Consider the following 19,030-nt stretch of genomic DNA (forward strand, 5'->3'; position numbering starts at 1 on the left):
CACCCTCATTTCCCATTTTCTTCCAAATTACATATGTTCCATTAATTCCTATTGGAGTCCCTACCTTTTGTGCAGCTATCTTAGTGAGATGCTAAAGAAACTCATCCTGATTTAATAATTCGTAATAATAGTGAATGACAGATAGTGCTTTAACCAGCCCAGAATGGCATGTATTTTAAAGTAAGATATTGCCCAACGGGGCATAACTCAGCAGTTGAGCATCAACCTAGGATCCAGGAGATCACGGTTCGATTCCCGGTCAGGGCACAGGCCCAGGTTGCGGGCTCGATCCCCAGTGGGGACGTGCAGGAGGCAGCCGATCAGTGACTCTCTCATCGCTGATATTTCAACTTTCTCTCTCCCTCTCCCTTCCTCTCTCTGAAATCAATAAAGATATATTTAAAATAAAAAATAAAGTAAGATATTTATTAACATAAGTACGTCTTTAGTTAGTGAAATTACAGGGAATATCTAAAAGTGATGTAAAAATAAAGCAAGTGTCCCCTGCCCCGGGGTCATGTCCATCATGCTGTGACCACCTTTCTGGGCCCCCTGATCTCTGCCTCTTGGCTCTGAAGCTCTTCCTGCACACCTCAGGCATTGCCCACACTGCTCTCATGACGGGCATTGTGGATCTCCAGGGAGAGCAGACAGCCCGGACTGGTAAAGGTAACTAACGACTGGTACTGCGGGTCACCGGTTGGCAAGCCAAAACCTTGCTGTGGCTGTGAGCTCCGTGAGTGACAGCGCAATGTCTCCCGTAGGATATGGAAGCTGACCAAACAACTTTAGAGAGGAAAACTCTTCGAAGAGCCATGTACTCGAGAGAGGCCAAAGCCCAAATGGAAGATGAAGACGAAGGTAGGTTTTTCCCCTTACATCTGAAATCTTCCTGTGGGTAACAGGATGTGAGAGCTTGCCCTTGGCAGCTGATGCTTGAGTGTGCCACTGAGGGACAGGCCGTGTCGCAGGGGGCGAAGGGCTAAATCGAATACACAACAGTGAACATGAAAAGAGCTGGAGAGACCGAAAGCTGTGTGGACTCAATTACCAGGCATCTCGAGGGGTTTCCCATAGTGTGTCTTAGTCCATTTGTGCTGGGAGAGAGAGTGGAAAAGAAAAGGCAGTCGTTTGTAAATAGATGTAGACCTTTGTTCAGAAAAATTGGAAAGGTCTAGTTTAATGACCCAGTGGAGTTATTTAACAAACGTCAGTCCTTCAGAAATAAACAATAAATGAGGATTATGGAGATAATACTGTTTTGAAATATTTATATTGAATCATGGGATCCTTCATGGGGTTTTCATAACAGTATAGCAATAAAGAATAAGAGAATTAGAGAGCTATTTGTTTGTTTTCTGGATCTAATAAGAAATAGTGTGGGGAAAAGATTTACTGGAAATTTGAGGAATGAGATGAAATAATTACATTGCCTTGGCATTTATTGTCAAGAAATTGGTAAGATAAGTCATACCTAAGTCCATAGACTACTTGCAGTATACTTCATTTTTCCTATATATTTTTTGCTCAAGACTGCATTTCTACAAGTTATTTAAGAAACAAATAATTATTTTAAGCCAAAGAACACCAAAATGTTTTGCCTTTATGTTTCAGATGACAACTATTCAGAGTTTCAACAAATACTTACTGAGTGAGTGAATGAATGAATGAATGGATGGATGGATGAATGAATAGATAGATTTTCACTTCAATTTGCTTGATATAAAATGTTTTTTAAAGAATGTTTGGTGACGGTGACATCAGCCTCTAAAATTCAAAACCAATGATTTCTAAACCACTCTAAAAGTGAAGTCTTGCCCAGCTACTCCAGTGTTCCCGTGGTGAGTGTACCACTTGAGATGCTGCTGACTCTGCCCTGGGCTTGCTGTGTTAATCTATTTCCTCAAGTATAAAATAAGATGAAAACACCTTCCTAACAGGGTGCAATGAGGTAATGTATATGGAAGAGCCCAGTACAGTACATAATACCTACTAGGCTGCTGCTTCTGGGCTTATCAGTGTGTCTGTTCAAGCCACCAGGAAGGGAAGATAGAAAGTAGTTGCATGTGTTTCTACTACTTACCACTGGCCAGTTCATCACATGGGCAGATTAGGTACAGGGAAATTTAAGGAATATTGTCCCTAGCTGGGGAGTCAGATGCAAGTTAAAATTTCAATTAATAGGAAACAGAATATGGATATTGGGGAGACAGCTAACAGTTTGCAAGTGTCGACCTCTTTGATCATGTAAATTTTAAATCCTGTCTTTCTCACGCATTGAACCCACCCTTAAGAGAGATTATTCGAGACCTGTTTATTTACTGCATCCAGCTCAAATATTAGCATCCTTGCTGATGCTATCTTCCCATGGTATCCATATTTAGATCTCTGTGGTCTGATAACCTATAAATCAAAGACAAGTTGTCTGTCCTTCTACCCACAACCTGCTCAGTGTTCAGTAGTGGAGTACATACAGGATAACTGCAATCAAAAGTGCCTTTGGAGAAGAAAAGGACAGGAAATGCAATAGTCACTGGACCCACACAAATGATCAAGTTTTGCTGGTCAGAGAATGCCCAAATCCCTGTCCTCGTAATACAGTATGTTCTTAGGATAGCCATCTTGGAGTCTGCAGATGGTTTAAACATCTGAGAAGAGCTCCCTGCCCATTGTCCTCTGTGGCTCCTGGCTTTGCCATCTAGATGGGTTCTCTTTGCCCATGCCCTGCCATGACCACATCTAAAATGGGCCATAGAGAGCATAGAGTATGCCCTCTTGGGACACAGACAAATATCAGAGCCTATTTCTTCCTGGTGCAGTTTTACAAATTCAGAAATTTAGAGTTCAAAGAATTCCATGTAAATATTTGCAGGCCAGATGTGTGGTTTCATTGGCAACACAATTCCTTCAGTAACTTAGTAAACTTTTAGTCTCTATTTCCAGTAAATTGTATGTGTAATAAACCTGCAAATTCTCTCATACAGGCATATAGATTTTTATGTTTATTTTTTCCCCTCAATCATTTATTTATTCATTTTCACTCATTTTTTAAAAAAATGAGGTATGCTCTGCTAAAAGCATTTAAAATTTTCTAAGACTAATACTTGTATTTCTATAGATCTGAGGGAGATTTTTATATGCTTTTTTTGTGGGCTGATACAAATTCTATCTCCCTGCTGCCCATGTGAAGCTTAAACAAGTGTTTTGCATGCAGAGGAAGAAGAGGAGGAAGATGAGGATGACAACATGTCCACGGTAATGAGGCTCAGGACTAAGATGCCGTGGAAAACCTGTTGGCGCTACCTCACTTCTGGAGGGTTCTTCTTGCTCTTCCTGATGATTTTCTCTAAGCTCCTGAAGCACTCGGTCATTGTAGCTATAGACTACTGGCTGGCTACGTGGACGTCGGAGTACACTATCAACAATACCGGCAAAGCTGATCAGGTACAGTGGGCTCTGTTTAAATCATCAAGGAAAGGTTGAGATGAACAGTGATATCTTTTTAACTAATTCGACACTCATAGTCCAAATGTCATAGGACTTCCATAGTGATTCAGTAAGTTAAGTAGAATAGGACCTGTCAAAGTGGGATCAGTTATCATGACTTTTGTTTTTAAAGTTATCGTAAGAAATATTTAAAGATAATGTTTGGATTTGCATTCAAAGGAGTTATATACACAGGGAGTGTGTGTGTGTGTGTGTGTGTGTGTGTGTGTGTGTGTGTGTGTAACAGACATACAAGGCTTTTGTTCTGATTTTAACTTTCTGTACCAGTGAGTTAGCTGTTCATTCCGAGATTAGAGATAGAAGGAATGAAGAAATCTGCAATGTAGAAATCCGAGAATATTTCAGACCTGCAAGCAGACTCATGCTTCATCTGCCCTTACGCAAACCTTGAAAGGGAATGAAAGAAGCAAGTGGGGGACTTGGCTTTAGGACTGTAGTGGGGACATTGCCCTAAATCTCAAAAGCTGCGCTCTTTCAACTGCCTAAATTGACCCAAGATAATGCAGTTGACAATATTGTCTGACTTTGATATTGGTGTTCTAGTAAGAAAAAGCTCAACTGATAATTCCATATGTATTTTTGTGTGTTGGTTGCTTCTTAGACCTACTATGTGGCTGGATTTAGCATACTCTGCGGAGCAGGTATTTTCCTTTGCCTTGTTACGTCTCTCACTGTGGAATGGATGGGCCTCACAGCAGCCAAAAATCTTCACCACAATCTCCTCAATAAGATAATTCTTGGACCAATAAGGTAAAAAGTAATTATTTTTTACTCCCACATACAAAATCTACATGCATTTTAAAACTTTAGTGAAATGTGAAATTTTAAAGAATTTTTTTCAGTCCTTGAGCAAACGAATAGGGACCTTCTGATTTTCATGACTCCAGGATGCCTATTTGCAGTGCTCAGGTTTCAAATAGTTTAGTATTGTCATGCATTTCGATCTGTTTGTTTTCTAGATTCTTTGACACCACACCCCTGGGACTGATTCTCAATCGCTTTTCAGCTGATACAAATATCATTGATCAGGTGAGTGCCCAAGTTAGTTTTAAGTTCAAGAATAAATTTCTTAGTGTAAGCTACATAACGTTGTGAGATAAACCATGATTCCTCTGAACAATAAAGGATTTCTAAAACTTAAATAAAAGCCTATTTGTGTTCATATCAGTATTCTATGCATAAATGATGTCTAGAGTAAAATCTTTACAGAATAACTTAATTCAAAACAATTTATGCATGTAGAAGAGAATATTTAGAGAATCAGCATGAAATAAATAGAAATAGCAAAGAATAAACTAACATTTAAACTCTTTGTTATAAAAAGGAATGATTTTGATCAATGTTGTCTCTCCATTCACAGTAGAGTTCTTAAAAGTTGAGTTGACGCGGAGTGTCTCCCAGAAGTAAAGAACGGAATGCCGAGCTCTCTTAGATGTCCTTTACTTTTATTAGATGGGCTCTGACATGAGAGAAGCTTTAGATGGTGTGATATTTTAGGAATATTCCAGTGATAACCAGTTTAGTCGTAGACCCTTAGGCCTCTAGAAGTTTGTCCTGAAATTAAAGACCTCAAATTCTGAGCTTATATAACTCCAAGAACAGACAGACCCTTAGGATGATTGAGAGAAGAATCCACCAAATTCAGCCCTTGCCTTTTCTGATTTTGCAGAGTGGCCTTAGGAATACCTGAATTGCCCTCAATTTAGAGAAAAAATGCTTGATGCATGCAGCTGACTAAAAAATATGCTGAAAAATGTTGGTGTTTTCACGACATTCATATTGGGTCATATTGTACCTAACAGACTTCATAAGGAATGTATTTTAGGGGGAAAAAGACAAAGCACTCATTATTTGGAAGATGAAATGATTGCTACCTTGAGAGTTCAAAACAATGAGTACAATAAAGAACCAATTAGGAAGTTCACCAGAGTATCTGCATAATACATATACAAATGTAATCTTACCCTACACCAATTAAAAATTAAGTAAAAAGTAAATTTCATATATTAAAAAACACAGAAACTGTCAAGATAGAAATAAAACTAACATAAAGAAAACAGATTTTTAAAATCCTGGAAATTATAAAAATCCTGTTTAGACAGAAAGACTTTCCCTATCAGATACCCCCAAAATACTATTGAACTTAAACACTGGTGATCACAGGAAACAACTAGATCAAAAGTATAAAATGGAGAATTCAAAACTAGCATATATAGAGATTTAAGATAAGATAAATGTGATACTTTGAGTCAGTAAAAACAGGATTATTTTTTTATATTGGATCAATTAGCTAGCTATAAAATGCAAGGCAAAAACATATGGAATAAAGATGGCCACATAAAAACATAACATTATAAAATAAAATGTAAGAGTAAATGTAGTTTAGAATTTGGGGGTGGCAGAGTTTTTTAAAGTAAGACTCAGAACTCAGAAACAGTAGGAAAAGGGCCAACAGAAATGACTGCATAAAATTTTAAGCTTCTATTGAGCTAAAAGCATCAAAGACAACTTAAAATATAATAGATTAGGAGAAAAACTGCAACATATATAAGGAAGAAGATAAACATCCATAATATATAAAAAGCATGTAAATATCAATAAGGAAGATAAAGCATGCAATCAAAAACATGCAGAGGATCTGAGCAAGCAATTACAGAAAATTAATTTAAATATCTTACAGTAGAGTAATAACTAAATACATTTTTAATACTATGCAACCATTAAAAAATAGATTTGTATATAGTGGCATGGGAAGACTGACTGTCTTGTTCAGTAAAAGAAAACAAGCACATGGGCCAATAAGGTTTGAAGTATAGTGCGATTTATATAAAATCTTCAAGGTAAATAGATAGGTAGGTCATAACTGACCAAAAAAAGTAAATAGGTAGATAGATGGATAAATATATTAAACTATGGGAAGTGAGTGAGGTTGGAGTACAATGAAAATGTTTATATACTACTTTTGTAACTAACTGTATAATGTCACATTGATATAAAATGAATATCACATGGCATTGTAATCAACGTGTATTTGAGCTGAAACATTTTTCTTTCAAACTACCTTCATAACAGCACATCCCTCCAACTTTGGAATCTCTCACTCGCTCAACACTGCTCTGCCTGTCTGCCATTGGCATGATTTCTTACGCTACCCATGTGTTCCTGGCTGCTATTGTGCCTCTTGGAGTCGCCTTTTATTTTATCCAGAAATACTTCCGAGTGGCCTCTAAGTAAGTAAAACAACGTTCTATTCATCTTCAAAAGCCTACATATTTGATTTACTGTGATCCAAATTTGCTGTAGTGTTTTTCAAGATAAGGTATGGAATTTGAAAATGTAGCCTATTTTTAGCATGATGAAACCTATCCTGACGTTGGAGATCTATTATAATTGTTTCTGTAATTGGTTGTCTGAGCCTTACATAGCCCTGGACATATATTACCATCTGGATTGATGTATTAAGTTTTGAGTCCACAAACTACAAAATTTTTTATGCCATGGTCCTTTTACTGACATGACATTGGCAAAAAACTTACAAAACCCAGCACAGTCCCAAAGGATAAGTGATTTAATATTATTATATTCCCAAGTAGAAAAAAAGGTAAGATATTTTAAAATGCTTAAAATACATTCTCTAAAAAAAGAAAAAAAAAAAGGTGAAAGATAAAGCAGAGTAATTACTATAAAAGTAGATAATCTTGAATGCTGTAACTTTAAGAGATTAGAAATTTTCAAATTGGATTATTAACATGCGCTTGAGTATCCAGCCAAATAAATAAAAGATAGCCATGATTTTAAATTATTCCACTAATATAGGAGTTGTCATTTGCTGAGATGTTGAATAGCTAAATGAAATATAGTACCAGTTGTTTTGAAATTTCCAGTTTAATTTTGAAGCCCTGCTATGAATAGTACAGCAAATGCTATATCATTGCGGTAATCACATTTCAACAAACATTTATTAAGCATTTACTGTGTTGCAAATAAATGTGTGAGCCATGGGGCCCATGAAGAGATCAACATGACAAGAAGCTGTTGTGAAACAGTTTTGGGGGGAAGATAAAACCTATTAAGTACTGAATAAGAAGGAAGACATTGAGTTTATTCAGTAAACTAAAAATATTCCACAGGGCTTGAAACAGGGAATTGTATGAAAAAATCAGGGAACATAACAAGAAAAGACAAGAATATAGTTGGGAACCTCTGAAAATACCATATAACATTTTTAATTTAAAAAATATAGTTTTTGCCCAGCCAGTGTAGCTCAGTGGTTGAGCATTGACCTATGATCCAGGAGACTGAGGTTCGATGCCCAGTCAGGGCACATGCCCAGGTTTCAGGCTGGATCCCCCAGCAGGGGATATACAGGAGGCGGCCGATCAATGACTCTCATCATTGATGTTTCTCTCTCTCTCCCCCCCCTCTCCCTTCCCCTCCCTGAAATCAATAAAAGATATATTTAAATATATATATAGTTTCTCCCTCAGGGGTATGAATTAGGGTCCTTCAAACATTAGGGATCTATATTAAGTCTAGAGTGTTTTTCATCCTCAGCTCCATCCCCTTTTCTTATAGCAAATTCAGACCGAAAGGGAGAGGCTAGAGTGATCAAATTCACTCTCCCTTTTTTTCTGGTGGTTTTGCTCATGTCACTTTGATGGAGTGGCAAAAAGTTTAGTACTTCATTTCTGTTGGTTGTTTCCAAATCTATCCTTGCCTTCTCACCACTAAATTAAACAGCTGTGACTTACTTCCATCACATACTTATTTGAGACTATTTTCGCCCCTTGGCAATACAAGTTCAGTGCAAAGTCTAGGCAAATGGTCCTAGTCCAATAATTGGAATTGCGAATTCTGATCATTATAAGTGGGAATATCTGTTAGCATTGGTAGTTACTAAAATACAGAAGGGATGATCATTTTAAAGAATTAACATTGGTAATGGATTATAAATCATTCTCATTTGAAATACTCTGAAAGCTAGCAAATATGACCACATGATCTTAAGTCTTACACATATAGAAAGACCCTCTAGGTGTGGAGGCTCTGCAGCACTCACCCACGGTGAAAAGCTCAGGGAGCATAACAGACTATTTTGTGAACACCAAGGAGAATTCAAATGGGGGAACATTTTGAATGTCTAAAATCAAAGATCTCATGTGCAGTTAGCTCTGTTTCCTCCTTATAAGATTATAAGATCAAACTACTCTCACCTTGTGACAGAATGCAGTCCTATAAACAAAGACTCCTCCTTCCTACTTTTTTTCCTTCACTACTAACCTCAGTGTAGTGATCACCTGTTGCTTGTGTCAAAATTACAAATAGCCACTTAGCTTTATGTTTAAAAATAGCAGATTATTCACATTCCTTTATAGTCACTCTCCTCCCCTCTTACTTCTCCTCCCCTCATCTGCAGTTTCTGCAGTGAGCAAATCCATTTTAGGAACTCAAAAAAGACTTTGCATTTGTTTGTGGGACTAAACAGACAGCCCAGGATGGTGTAAATTGATTGTTGAAGGTTGTGTAACAGTGTAATCAGTTCAGTTGACCCTGGCAGGCCAATGTCAGTGCTGCTACTCTGATTTCCTCCATCCCAAAGACCTAGAGAAGTGTAGAAAAAGAGACTGAAAAGTAAAGAGAGCAATGTTTTGAAACATGTGGTGTAACTCTTAGCCTATCCTGTAGAAATGCTTGCTTATGTGGTTTAAAGAAAAGTTGTCATGAGTGTTCATCCTTATGAAAAGAGTTAAATTCATTTGTCCATCAAACATGCATTGAATGCTAGATGTATCTATATAGATATAGGTATGTAGATATATAGAGATATACACATACATGCACACCTATGTGTGGATACATATAAAACGAGTAGACTGACTTACAGTCCTCCCCTTGTTTAAAATCTAACCAGCATCACATTCATTGAGAACTTTAAAAATGTCTCTTATATAGACTACCTACCTACCTCACTCATTGTCTTTCACCCTTTACACTGTCTTCCATGTCCTGTTGCATAAGCACAGCTCTGGGCATTTTGTTTCTAGTCGTCAGTGATTTTTCCTGCCTACCCAGGCTCCTCTACAATCTAGTCCCACACATTTTTTGTACAGCGTTTTCCCACTACAGCACTCCCAAAGGATGCTGGGCACCAGCCCGATTGAACGTGCCAGGTTCTTCAGTCTTCTGTGCTTGCTCTCGTGTTCCCTTAGCTGGAATGCATTACTTCTTGACTGTTTGGTTGAAGCCCTCCTCATGCTTAAGGCTTGGCCTAAATGCCACCTCCTAAAAAAATGTATTACCCACCTCCTGTGGATGGATTAATTGCTCATTCCTCTGGGTCCCCACAGGGCTTTACTTTTGCTGTTATAAAGGCTAATATTTTTGTACAACACGTTACATTCCACCTGGACCCATATTTACTATATATCCACCTTTCTCTTCCTTTGTAGACTGTAAGCTGTTGAAGTTTTTGTTAATTGGGTGCTAGAGGAAAATGGTTACAATGATAAATAATAACCTTAATTCAGAATGAATGTGCTGCTCTTTGAGCCTGAAGACGTGTGTTTATTTTTGCACTTCTCCCTGTTCTAGGGACCTCCAGGAACTTGACGATAGTACCCAGCTCCCTCTACTTTGCCATTTCTCAGAAACAGCTGAAGGACTCACCACCATTCGGGCATTTAGGTGAGTAAACACGTTTTCATTTTGTTAATTAGGAAATTATGTCATCGCAAATATTTATCTAAACATAACTGATACTTGCTACCATTTTTGGATGCCCACAGTGTGCATGGCAATGTCTTAAATTAGAAGAAAATGAGGCAGTAAATTATCAGAGTTAGAGTTTACGCATATGAAATTTTGACAAGAATAAAGGAAGCATGAAGCACCACATTGGAAAGATATTAGCTGTGTGGTTTAGACCAGGGTTTTCAATTCCCTAGCCTCGGTCTCCTCATTTGTAAAATGGGGAAATCAATTTAGTTTCTTAGGATCATTGAACTAATTGATATAATGCATGTAAAGTATTAACCAGTGATTAGCAAAGAAGCACCCAACAAACAAGTTAAAATAAATGTATTATTAATAATAAAAGAAATATTATATCAAAGTTATTTTAGGACTTAATCAGTTTTTTAATGTTGGTAAACAGAGTAATAATCCAAGCTTTATCAAGAGTGCTTACTTAATACTAAAAAAACCCAAAACAACAAAAACCTGTCCCTGCTTTCCCTGTTCAAGTAAATTAGAAAAAAAAAGTGGCATCACTGAATATTTCATTTAATCTAGAAAATTGATATCTAAACGTATTATATGTTTCTGCAACCCTAAATACAAATGTGTGTTGATTTCAACCAGAGATTCTTTTAACCTAAGAAATACTACACACACACACACACACACACACACACACATATATTTGAGTGAAAAAGTAAAATATAAAGATACAACTATCCACATGTACCATAGAATTTCCACATAACTCTACATAGGTTTCATCATGAAGCATTCATATTTCCTGCAGTTGTGTGGTGTTCCATCAGAGTGTGCAATGACTTTAACTGGAGATGGCAAAACTATTTATTGACATTGAATGTAGATCCTAAGACACAATTTATATTCTAATAGTAGCCAGCATTAACCAATGGGGCTCAGACGTACACCATATTAAAAATTACATTTTTCACCAAACAAGTCCTTTTGAGTTTGTCTATTTGAGTACTGAACACATGCTAGGTACTGCTCTTGCTCTGGAGATACAAAGACTACAAACGCATGGCCTTTCATTTCCAACCCCAGGTAAATACCGCAAAAAAGGGTAGGGAACATGGTAGGTGGGGGGCAAGCAGTGACTGGATTCAGGCAGGCTGACAGATGGGTCAGCAAGAAGTTGATGGGTTCAAACATATAACAGCCTCTATTTTCTCCCTGAAAACCAAGGTGTGGTTATTTTCTGAGAGTGCTGAGAACTAGAATCAGGGAAAGCATCTTGAAGGTTTAGCATGAAAGAGAAACTTGACCAAGAGTCAAGGCTTAGATCTTTCATTTACCTTCTTCGTCTGATATACAAGCAGAATTTGGCATGACTGTTTCTAATTTTACGTCAGGAAAAGTCCATGTAGCTGTTAGAAGAACAAAATGTAGCACCTGTTAGCCTTCAAGGCTTGAATTATGACCGTAATAAACAAAAGGTGCCCCAACTTTTGTGTAAAAGTACCTGCATCCTACTTGTCCAGATTTCGATCTTCCAGGGTTCATCTTTAAAGTAAATATTGAATACCACAAATACCAGAATTGTTAAACTGAAGAAAGTTTTAAAATATAGGCATGATCCTGTTACCTGAATGCAGTTCTAGAATCTTTACGTGTGGTACTTGTGGTAAAGAACCAAACGCATTCTTTTTCATCCATCTCTTCCTTCCTTTCAAGCTACCCAGAGTCCCCAGAGTCTTCAGCTTTTTTGGAAAGTTAGAATTTACTGATTAGACGGCCTTTCCTCCCCTGCATCCAGAGCTCGTGGTGTACTCACATGCAGCAGTCAACTCCCTCAAGAAGTTTCACCACGAAAGGATCACAGTTAAATTAGACTGAGATTTCAGTGACCTTTCCTATTATTTTTTTGTCTGACAGAATAAAGGTCTAAGAATGTTCAGAAGATGAGCTGGATGCGGATGAAAAGATACAGACTGAGTGTGTCAAAGTTTCCATTAGGAAAACAGGAGGTTTCTTGCCAAAGAGAAACACACAGAAAGAATGTTCACTGCATTTCCACCCCTCCCCTCGCACTGCTGCTCCAGACTCTTGCCAGCTCCATTTACAAACTCTTTAAGAGTGTATCTGAAACAATATCCCCAAATTAAAGGGGGAGAAGAGTCCCAGACAAAACACTTTGTCAGAATGAAGTGTTTGATGTTCCTCTCAAATGCAGGCCGCTGGCGCTGGTCCAGCCGCCCCGCCTCCAATCTCTCCATCCCCACCGTGCTCTTGGGAGAGCACCCGGCCTCGGGCCCTGAGAATTCGGAGTTTTCTCCTTTCTGTGCCTTTGCCCATGTTGCCTCCCCTACGTCCACCGCTTTGTCCTTCCATGTTCACCTGAAAAATTCAGCTCATCCCTTAAAACCTCACTCAGACCATCCTCACCTTCCTTCGTGAAACCTTTCTTAATTGTTCTCTGCCACCCTCCACCCCATTTCCTGCCTTCCAGATCCTCTGGACAGTGTAAATGGTCCCTTTCTTTTATGTTCATGGAGCATTTTGTAGGGAGGGTCCTTATAACTAGCTCTGTGTTGCACCGTCCTCACTCGTTAATGCCTTGTTTACCTCCTTCACAAACAGTGGGCTCCTCAAGGGCAGAAGTCATGTCTTGTCCATATGTATATTGTAATGTGTCACTTAGAGTTGGTGCTTGCTGTGTGTTTCTGAATGAATGGGTGAAAATCTACCTACCATTGCAGGTACAGAAAAGAATGGCCCTTATGTGGACATATCTTTTACAGTTCTATTCACTGTCTCAGTAAATCCTATGGTCCTAGGAACCATCCTACCTTTTAAGTAGTCACTCTGTTCATCTCTAAAAAGATCATCACAAGGGGTAGGCATGTTCCTAAGGCTGCTCGGTCCTGTCCCCGTATGATGCTGTTCAGCACAGGTCCTCTGTGCCTGGCATTTGGGTCAAGGCTACATAACTCAAAGTGAGGTAATTATTTGGCTCTGACTGCAGAATCCTTTGATTATTTTAGATCAGATGTTACTGTCTGACTCAATTATCTGATTTATCTGGTTTGGCATATTGGAGTGATCAGGTCAGTTGGACAGATATCAAGTATCTGCTTTATGTTGGCCTGTATGGATGGTTTCATGGGCCAAGTGAACACCCCACCCAGACTTCTTCATCCTTCGACATAGCAGTGGTTTATTATAAAGTTTTACAAATTGATTTGAACATTTCGGGGGACTTGGGGCAGGCGGTCTTTTATCAATCAGGAATCACTGCCGGGTTGTCAGATGAAAGTTGGTTATTCCTTGCAAACATGATGCGTAGGCAGGAGATCTGTGTAAGACCAGCCATGGCCGCAGAGGGTGAATACACCACATTTTGATTTGGCATTTCTTCCAACCTTCAGATAAGTTATTTTTATCATATTATCCAGCTTTTCATTGTTTCTGTTATTCAGGGAAAATAATTCAAAAGTGAAAAGAGACTATTTTTGTGGTTTAGAAAAGATTTAGCACTATGTAGCCTGAGTTGCTGTGAGAGTAGCTCATATGTCCAAATGGATAAGATTTTTATTTTCCTTTATAACATGTTCCACAAAATTTGGTCTGATTATGTGGTTCACCAAGGATGACCTTAATTTGGTCAGGAATTAATATCTAAGCTGTACGTGTCATAGAACCTGTAAGCACCACGAGTAAGGGTTCCTTCTGTGCAATGAGCATTGTTACAAATATAGGCTGTCCCCCCAAAATGCATACACACTTTGAATAATTATTAATTCCAATGGGTTAAATCTGAAAAGAAAGAAACATCAATTGAGCTATCCATAAAAAGTATGTATACATTTTTGGGGACACCCCTAGAATTTTAAGGCATAAGATATCTTTATTTATTTATTTATTTATTTATTTATTTATTTATTTATTTTAAATATATCTTTATTGATTTCAGAGAGAGGAAAGGAGAGAGAGAGAAACATCAATGATGAGAGAGTCATTGATCGGCTGCCTCCTGCACGCCCCCGACTGGGGATCGAGCCCTCAACCTGGGCATGTGCCCTGACCAGGAATCGAACCCCGATCGCCTGGATCCTAGGTTGACGCTCAACTGCTGAGCCGTGCCCAGCCAGGCAAGATATCTTATTTAAATTGTGTCATTCTTCTAAGAACATCAGCCATTTCCAAAGACCCTATTTCTTTTTCATGTCACTCCACTTTCCATTTTTGGTTCCCAGAAACACCAGGCAAAAAGAGAAATTTAAAAGTATATATTTGCTTGCCACCAGTGCATAGGTCCCTGTCTTCCCTGGTTCTCATCCAGCACCTCCCACCCAGCTCTAATTGTGCTATTTGGAAAAGTAAAATAAACACAAAAAATAGGTACGGTATTTTCCATTTTTGTACAACTTCTTCTGGTTTATGTAAGGCCCCTTGCAACACAGGCCATACCTTGTTTCCATGATGATGTGGAAATTTGTGAAATGATCATTAACAGGACTTTGTTATCAGAAGGATTCATTTTGATAGCAGAGGTCTGAGAAATGAAGGAAACACTGGACCACACCATCTCTACTGAGAATACCCCAGAGCAGCAACAGCCGGCCTTGATTTTGAAGTAGGATCATTTGCTAGTTATTTTATCCCATTGGTTTGTCACTCTGTTGAGTAAATAGTGTAGTAGCAAGTGTGACTGATTTTTCTGTTCTTTATTATTTCGCCTGTTGTGTGGCTACCATTATAACCTTTTTGTTTTCTGCAGGCATGAAACCAGATTTAAGCAGCGTATGCTGGAACTGACGGACACGAACAACATTGCCTACTTATTTCTCTCGGCTGCCAACAGATGGCTGGAGGTCAGAACGGTACGTTCGTTTCGCGATTTCGAAATGGAAACCAAACAGAGAAGAGGCCTGATGCAAAGAGGGAGGCGGTTGTAAAAATCAGCCTGCCCCTGAGATGCAGGCACTCGCTGCACATTTTCAGGACTTTAAAAATAACTCAGGTTTGTTTACGTTGCGGAGGACATTTGTCATAATGTTTTAGCTAATGGCAAGACAAATAGCCCCCAAAGCAAAAATTCATTCTGTGTTCATCAGTCTCTAGATTACATAAGTTAATGGAATGGCAAATATTTGTTGAACTTCAATTTTTTTGCCAAAAAAGCAAATTTGACAAGTGAACAAATGTACTCATTTCCTTCACTCAGCTTGACAGGCCTGGAAGAGATGGCGATTTTTATATTTTAAGTCAGTAGAGGATCACGTTAGCACAGAATGTAAAAACTGCAGTTAATCATCGATTGCCTCCTTCTGTCCTGTGAAGTGGGAGAGCAGGCACAAGCATTGGCATTTACAGACTTGGTCTGGCAAGTTAATTTATTTATTTGAGTCCCAATGCCTCATCTATAAAGTAGGAATAAGAATACATTCCTCATGGGGATATTAGGATTAAAATAATAATATAAATCCCATAGTTCACTGATTGGCAAATGCACTCAACAAATGTCTTTTGAATGGATGGATGGATGGATAATAAATGAATGGAAACAGTATCTGCCTTGGTAAGTGAATCATAACCCAACCAGCTAGAGCATGGAGTAGGAAATAGAAGAGATAAGTTTTAGAAGAGAAGGGAATGTACAGTTGACCCTTGAACAACACGTTTCAACTGCACGTGTCCACTATGTGTGGATTTTTTTCAGTAAATACTGTAAGTGTATTTCCTCTTCCTTTTGATTTTCTAAATTATATTTTCTTTAACTTGCCTTATTATAAGAATATAGTATATAATACATATACAAAATGTGTTAATTGACTTGATGTTATCGGTAAGGCTTCCTCCAGTCAATAGTAGGTTATTAGAGGGGAAGTTTTGGGGGAGTCAAAAGTTATATGTAGTTTTTCAACTGTGTGGAGGGTTGGCACCCCTAATCCCTGTGATGTTAAAGGGCCAACTTTAGTTTGCAGACTGGTCTATCTGTAGTACAGATAAGCTACTTTGGTGGTAATGATGAGCTGTCTATAGTCTTTCCCCCCCCTCCCCGTAATCTTTTTAAAAAATAATTATCTATTAGTTTGTAAAAGGGAAAAGGAGGTTTATCTGTGCTTTTGTGAGAATCTCACTTCTGCTGATCAAGCACCCCTATCATATACAGGATTTCTTTCAAAACTCAATAGACCAGAGAGGGCAGGCAGCAAAGGGAATTTGATAAGGTTGAAATGAAGGAGCCCAAGTTAAAATCTGAGTTGTCAATGGATAGATACAGATTGATACGAAATCTTGGACCCCACCACCACCCATGAGATATAGTGGTCATGAATTCTTACTAGTTTACAGAGAACCTCTGCCACTATATTAGTTATTATGTAGAAACTATTCAGAATATAACACAATTATATTTCACAAGTTTTAGATAGAAGCATTGGTTGTTGATAGGAAATTCCTTCCAGGTAGCTGTGGGGACTGGGCAAAATGTCTTTTGAATTACCCCTAGATAACATAAAGGCAGATAAAGTGTTGCTTAGGATTTATAACGAAACCAAAACATTTTTTCTAGATCATGGCCAGATCCTAAATCTTTGTTTACAACTTCTGTTTATTTGTTTAAATCTGTTTTCTCTAAGAAAAAAATCACACATATCTGAATAACAGAATTAACGATGAAATAGCTTAATGAAAGAAGGTCCTAAATTCATAAGGGAAAATGTTAATAGTTACCTTTGTATGTGATTTTCCTAAACTTGAAGATTAAGTACGTTTTTTGGGGGGCAAGCATGTTTGCTTTGGACTTGAGGTGAGTGTCTGACTTGACTCCTGTTTCTGCTCTTTAGCACTTCCTACTGTCAGGTTAATGGACAAGTGTTTAACAAGGATCTTCAAGCAAACCATATGTTCTGCTCTCATAGCCAGAATACAAGATATTAGAGCCTTCAGACTGCCAAGAAAGGGGAGGTCAGGAAAAATTAGAAAGGAACGGCAGCCAGATTCAGAACGAGTTAGTTTAGTTTGACTCACAACCCACTACTTTAACCCTCACAGGAAAAGGCAGTCAGACCTACCTGAATATGAAAGAATTCTAGTTCTACTTGTAGAAACCTAAAGAAAATACTGATATTTCAACAGGAAGTTCATGATCTGCCATTCATTCTGTTACCTGATAATACCATTGTTATTACATCTTTTCTTTGTTTACTATGTATTATAATTTTTTAAAAATTTGCTATCTAGTCTCATTGCCAGAACTTTCCTTTAAACCAATACCCCAAAAAGATGAAGAAATAATTTGCTTCTATTTCTAATGAGTAAAGGTAAATTTTGATAAGAAACTTGTTGAATTATTGCAAAGTTTCAGATATATCTGCTGACAGAAGTAAAAGTCCATAGTCTTTCATGTATCATTTGTCTTCTTTTTGATAGTACTTATATATCAATAAGTTTATGTGGGTATGTGCATGCACAGACACATGCACACACATCTCCAGACAATCCCAGAGGTACAGCTTAAAACCAGTCAGTTTCATTCTCTTTCTGTTCTTCTGAGTACATTGAGAGTTTTCATCAGAACTAGAATAATTGGAACATTAGAATATTAAAATATTTATTTGACTATAAATGTTACAATCTAAGGACATGTGCCATAGTAGGAGTGCTGAATAGATTAAGTATATGATTAAGTATATTAGGAAATAGCCTTTCTCCCAATTGTACACATTTAAATGACCTCATTACTACTGTGCTCCTGTGGACGTGTTCATATCACTGGAGACACCATTTCCTTTTGAAACAAATAAATCTTGTGTCAGAAATATGAATTTTGTGGTACAGGACCTTAGAGACTAGGGTGTGAACTGCCCTCTGAACCCCACAGCTGGACACATCCTGCCTTGTAAGTCATTGTAAAAAAATAAGCAATGAAAACTTTTCTTTGGCCCAATGAATCTGCATTGATCTTATCCACAGTATTAATAACCCCTTTTGCCATATTACTCAGTAAATTAACAAAAACATCTGCTTATAGCAAATATTCTTGGAGTTTCCAGAGCAGAAACATGACTAAAATGGTATGAAGAGGGTCGAGGCACTGGGCATAGATCGGAAGAGGCAAGCAGGCTGTCCTGACCCGGATCTGGGGATGTCACCAGCTCTAATTCATGGACTCATCACCTTAATGGAGAAAAAGAGGAGAAAACTTATGACAGCTTCTGTGGCCACTTTACTCTTTCCTTTCTCTTCACTCCCGATTCTAACTTTCCAGACCCAGCTGCTTGAATTCTATGGACAGAAATCTCAAGGGGAGGGAAGAGAGGGAAAGCAGAGTGAAAACACCTTTTGTTGAATTTGGGAAGGTCCCGGAGCCCCACCCAATTCTTGTTTATGATCTAATGTATTTATTTCTTTTTTAACACATGAAGGAAGAGTTAAGGAAGAGTTAAGACGCTCACACATTCCCCCCTTTCCCTGGGTGAAGTTTTGCCTGTGGAAGCTTCGCCCTGCCCGCCAAGCTCACTTTGAATGGGGGAAACATAAATAAATAAAGGTCAAAGCGCACTCGAATCAAAACCGGACAAGAGTCAAGAAGAAGGAAATGATTTGGCGGGTGAGAAAGTAGCTAGCCTGTGACCACCCAGGTTGCTCTGGCAACAGAAGGGAGTGTTTTTCCTGCGGTGCCAAGCGGCGTGGCCGCAGTGGTGTGGAGTGTGTCACCGCGTCCTAACCTTTGAGGGCTGCTTACGTCCTTTGGTCCGGCCCAGCGTTCTCGCCCCAGCCCTCTGCACTAAACAGTTCCAGTTCTTTGGCATCGGTGTTC

The 19,030-nt window shown here is 38.4% G+C and overlaps 1 protein-coding gene across 3 annotated transcripts in view; it reads left to right on the plus strand.

The window, feature by feature from the left end:
- Positions 1-19,030, plus strand: part of ABCC9 (ATP binding cassette subfamily C member 9) — a 104,105-nt gene that overhangs the window by 68,144 nt on the left and 16,931 nt on the right. For all 3 annotated transcript variants that reach the window (XR_013997981.1, XM_081125431.1, XM_081125430.1), the window contains 7 exons: positions 765-861; positions 3,215-3,444; positions 4,109-4,257; positions 4,467-4,536; positions 6,580-6,737; positions 10,099-10,191; positions 14,984-15,086. Coding sequence is in view for 2 of the 3 variants with exons in the window: in XM_081125431.1 (XP_080981557.1) it covers positions 765-861; positions 3,215-3,444; positions 4,109-4,257; positions 4,467-4,536; positions 6,580-6,737; positions 10,099-10,191; positions 14,984-15,086 (900 nt within the window). In the remaining variant the exon portion in view is untranslated. The remainder of the gene's footprint in view (positions 1-764; positions 862-3,214; positions 3,445-4,108; positions 4,258-4,466; positions 4,537-6,579; positions 6,738-10,098; positions 10,192-14,983; positions 15,087-19,030) is intronic.

The sequence above is a fragment of the Miniopterus schreibersii genome (genome assembly GCF_964146895.1).
Source record: "Miniopterus schreibersii genome assembly, chromosome: 2".
Taxonomy (NCBI): domain Eukaryota; kingdom Metazoa; phylum Chordata; class Mammalia; order Chiroptera; family Miniopteridae; genus Miniopterus; species Miniopterus schreibersii.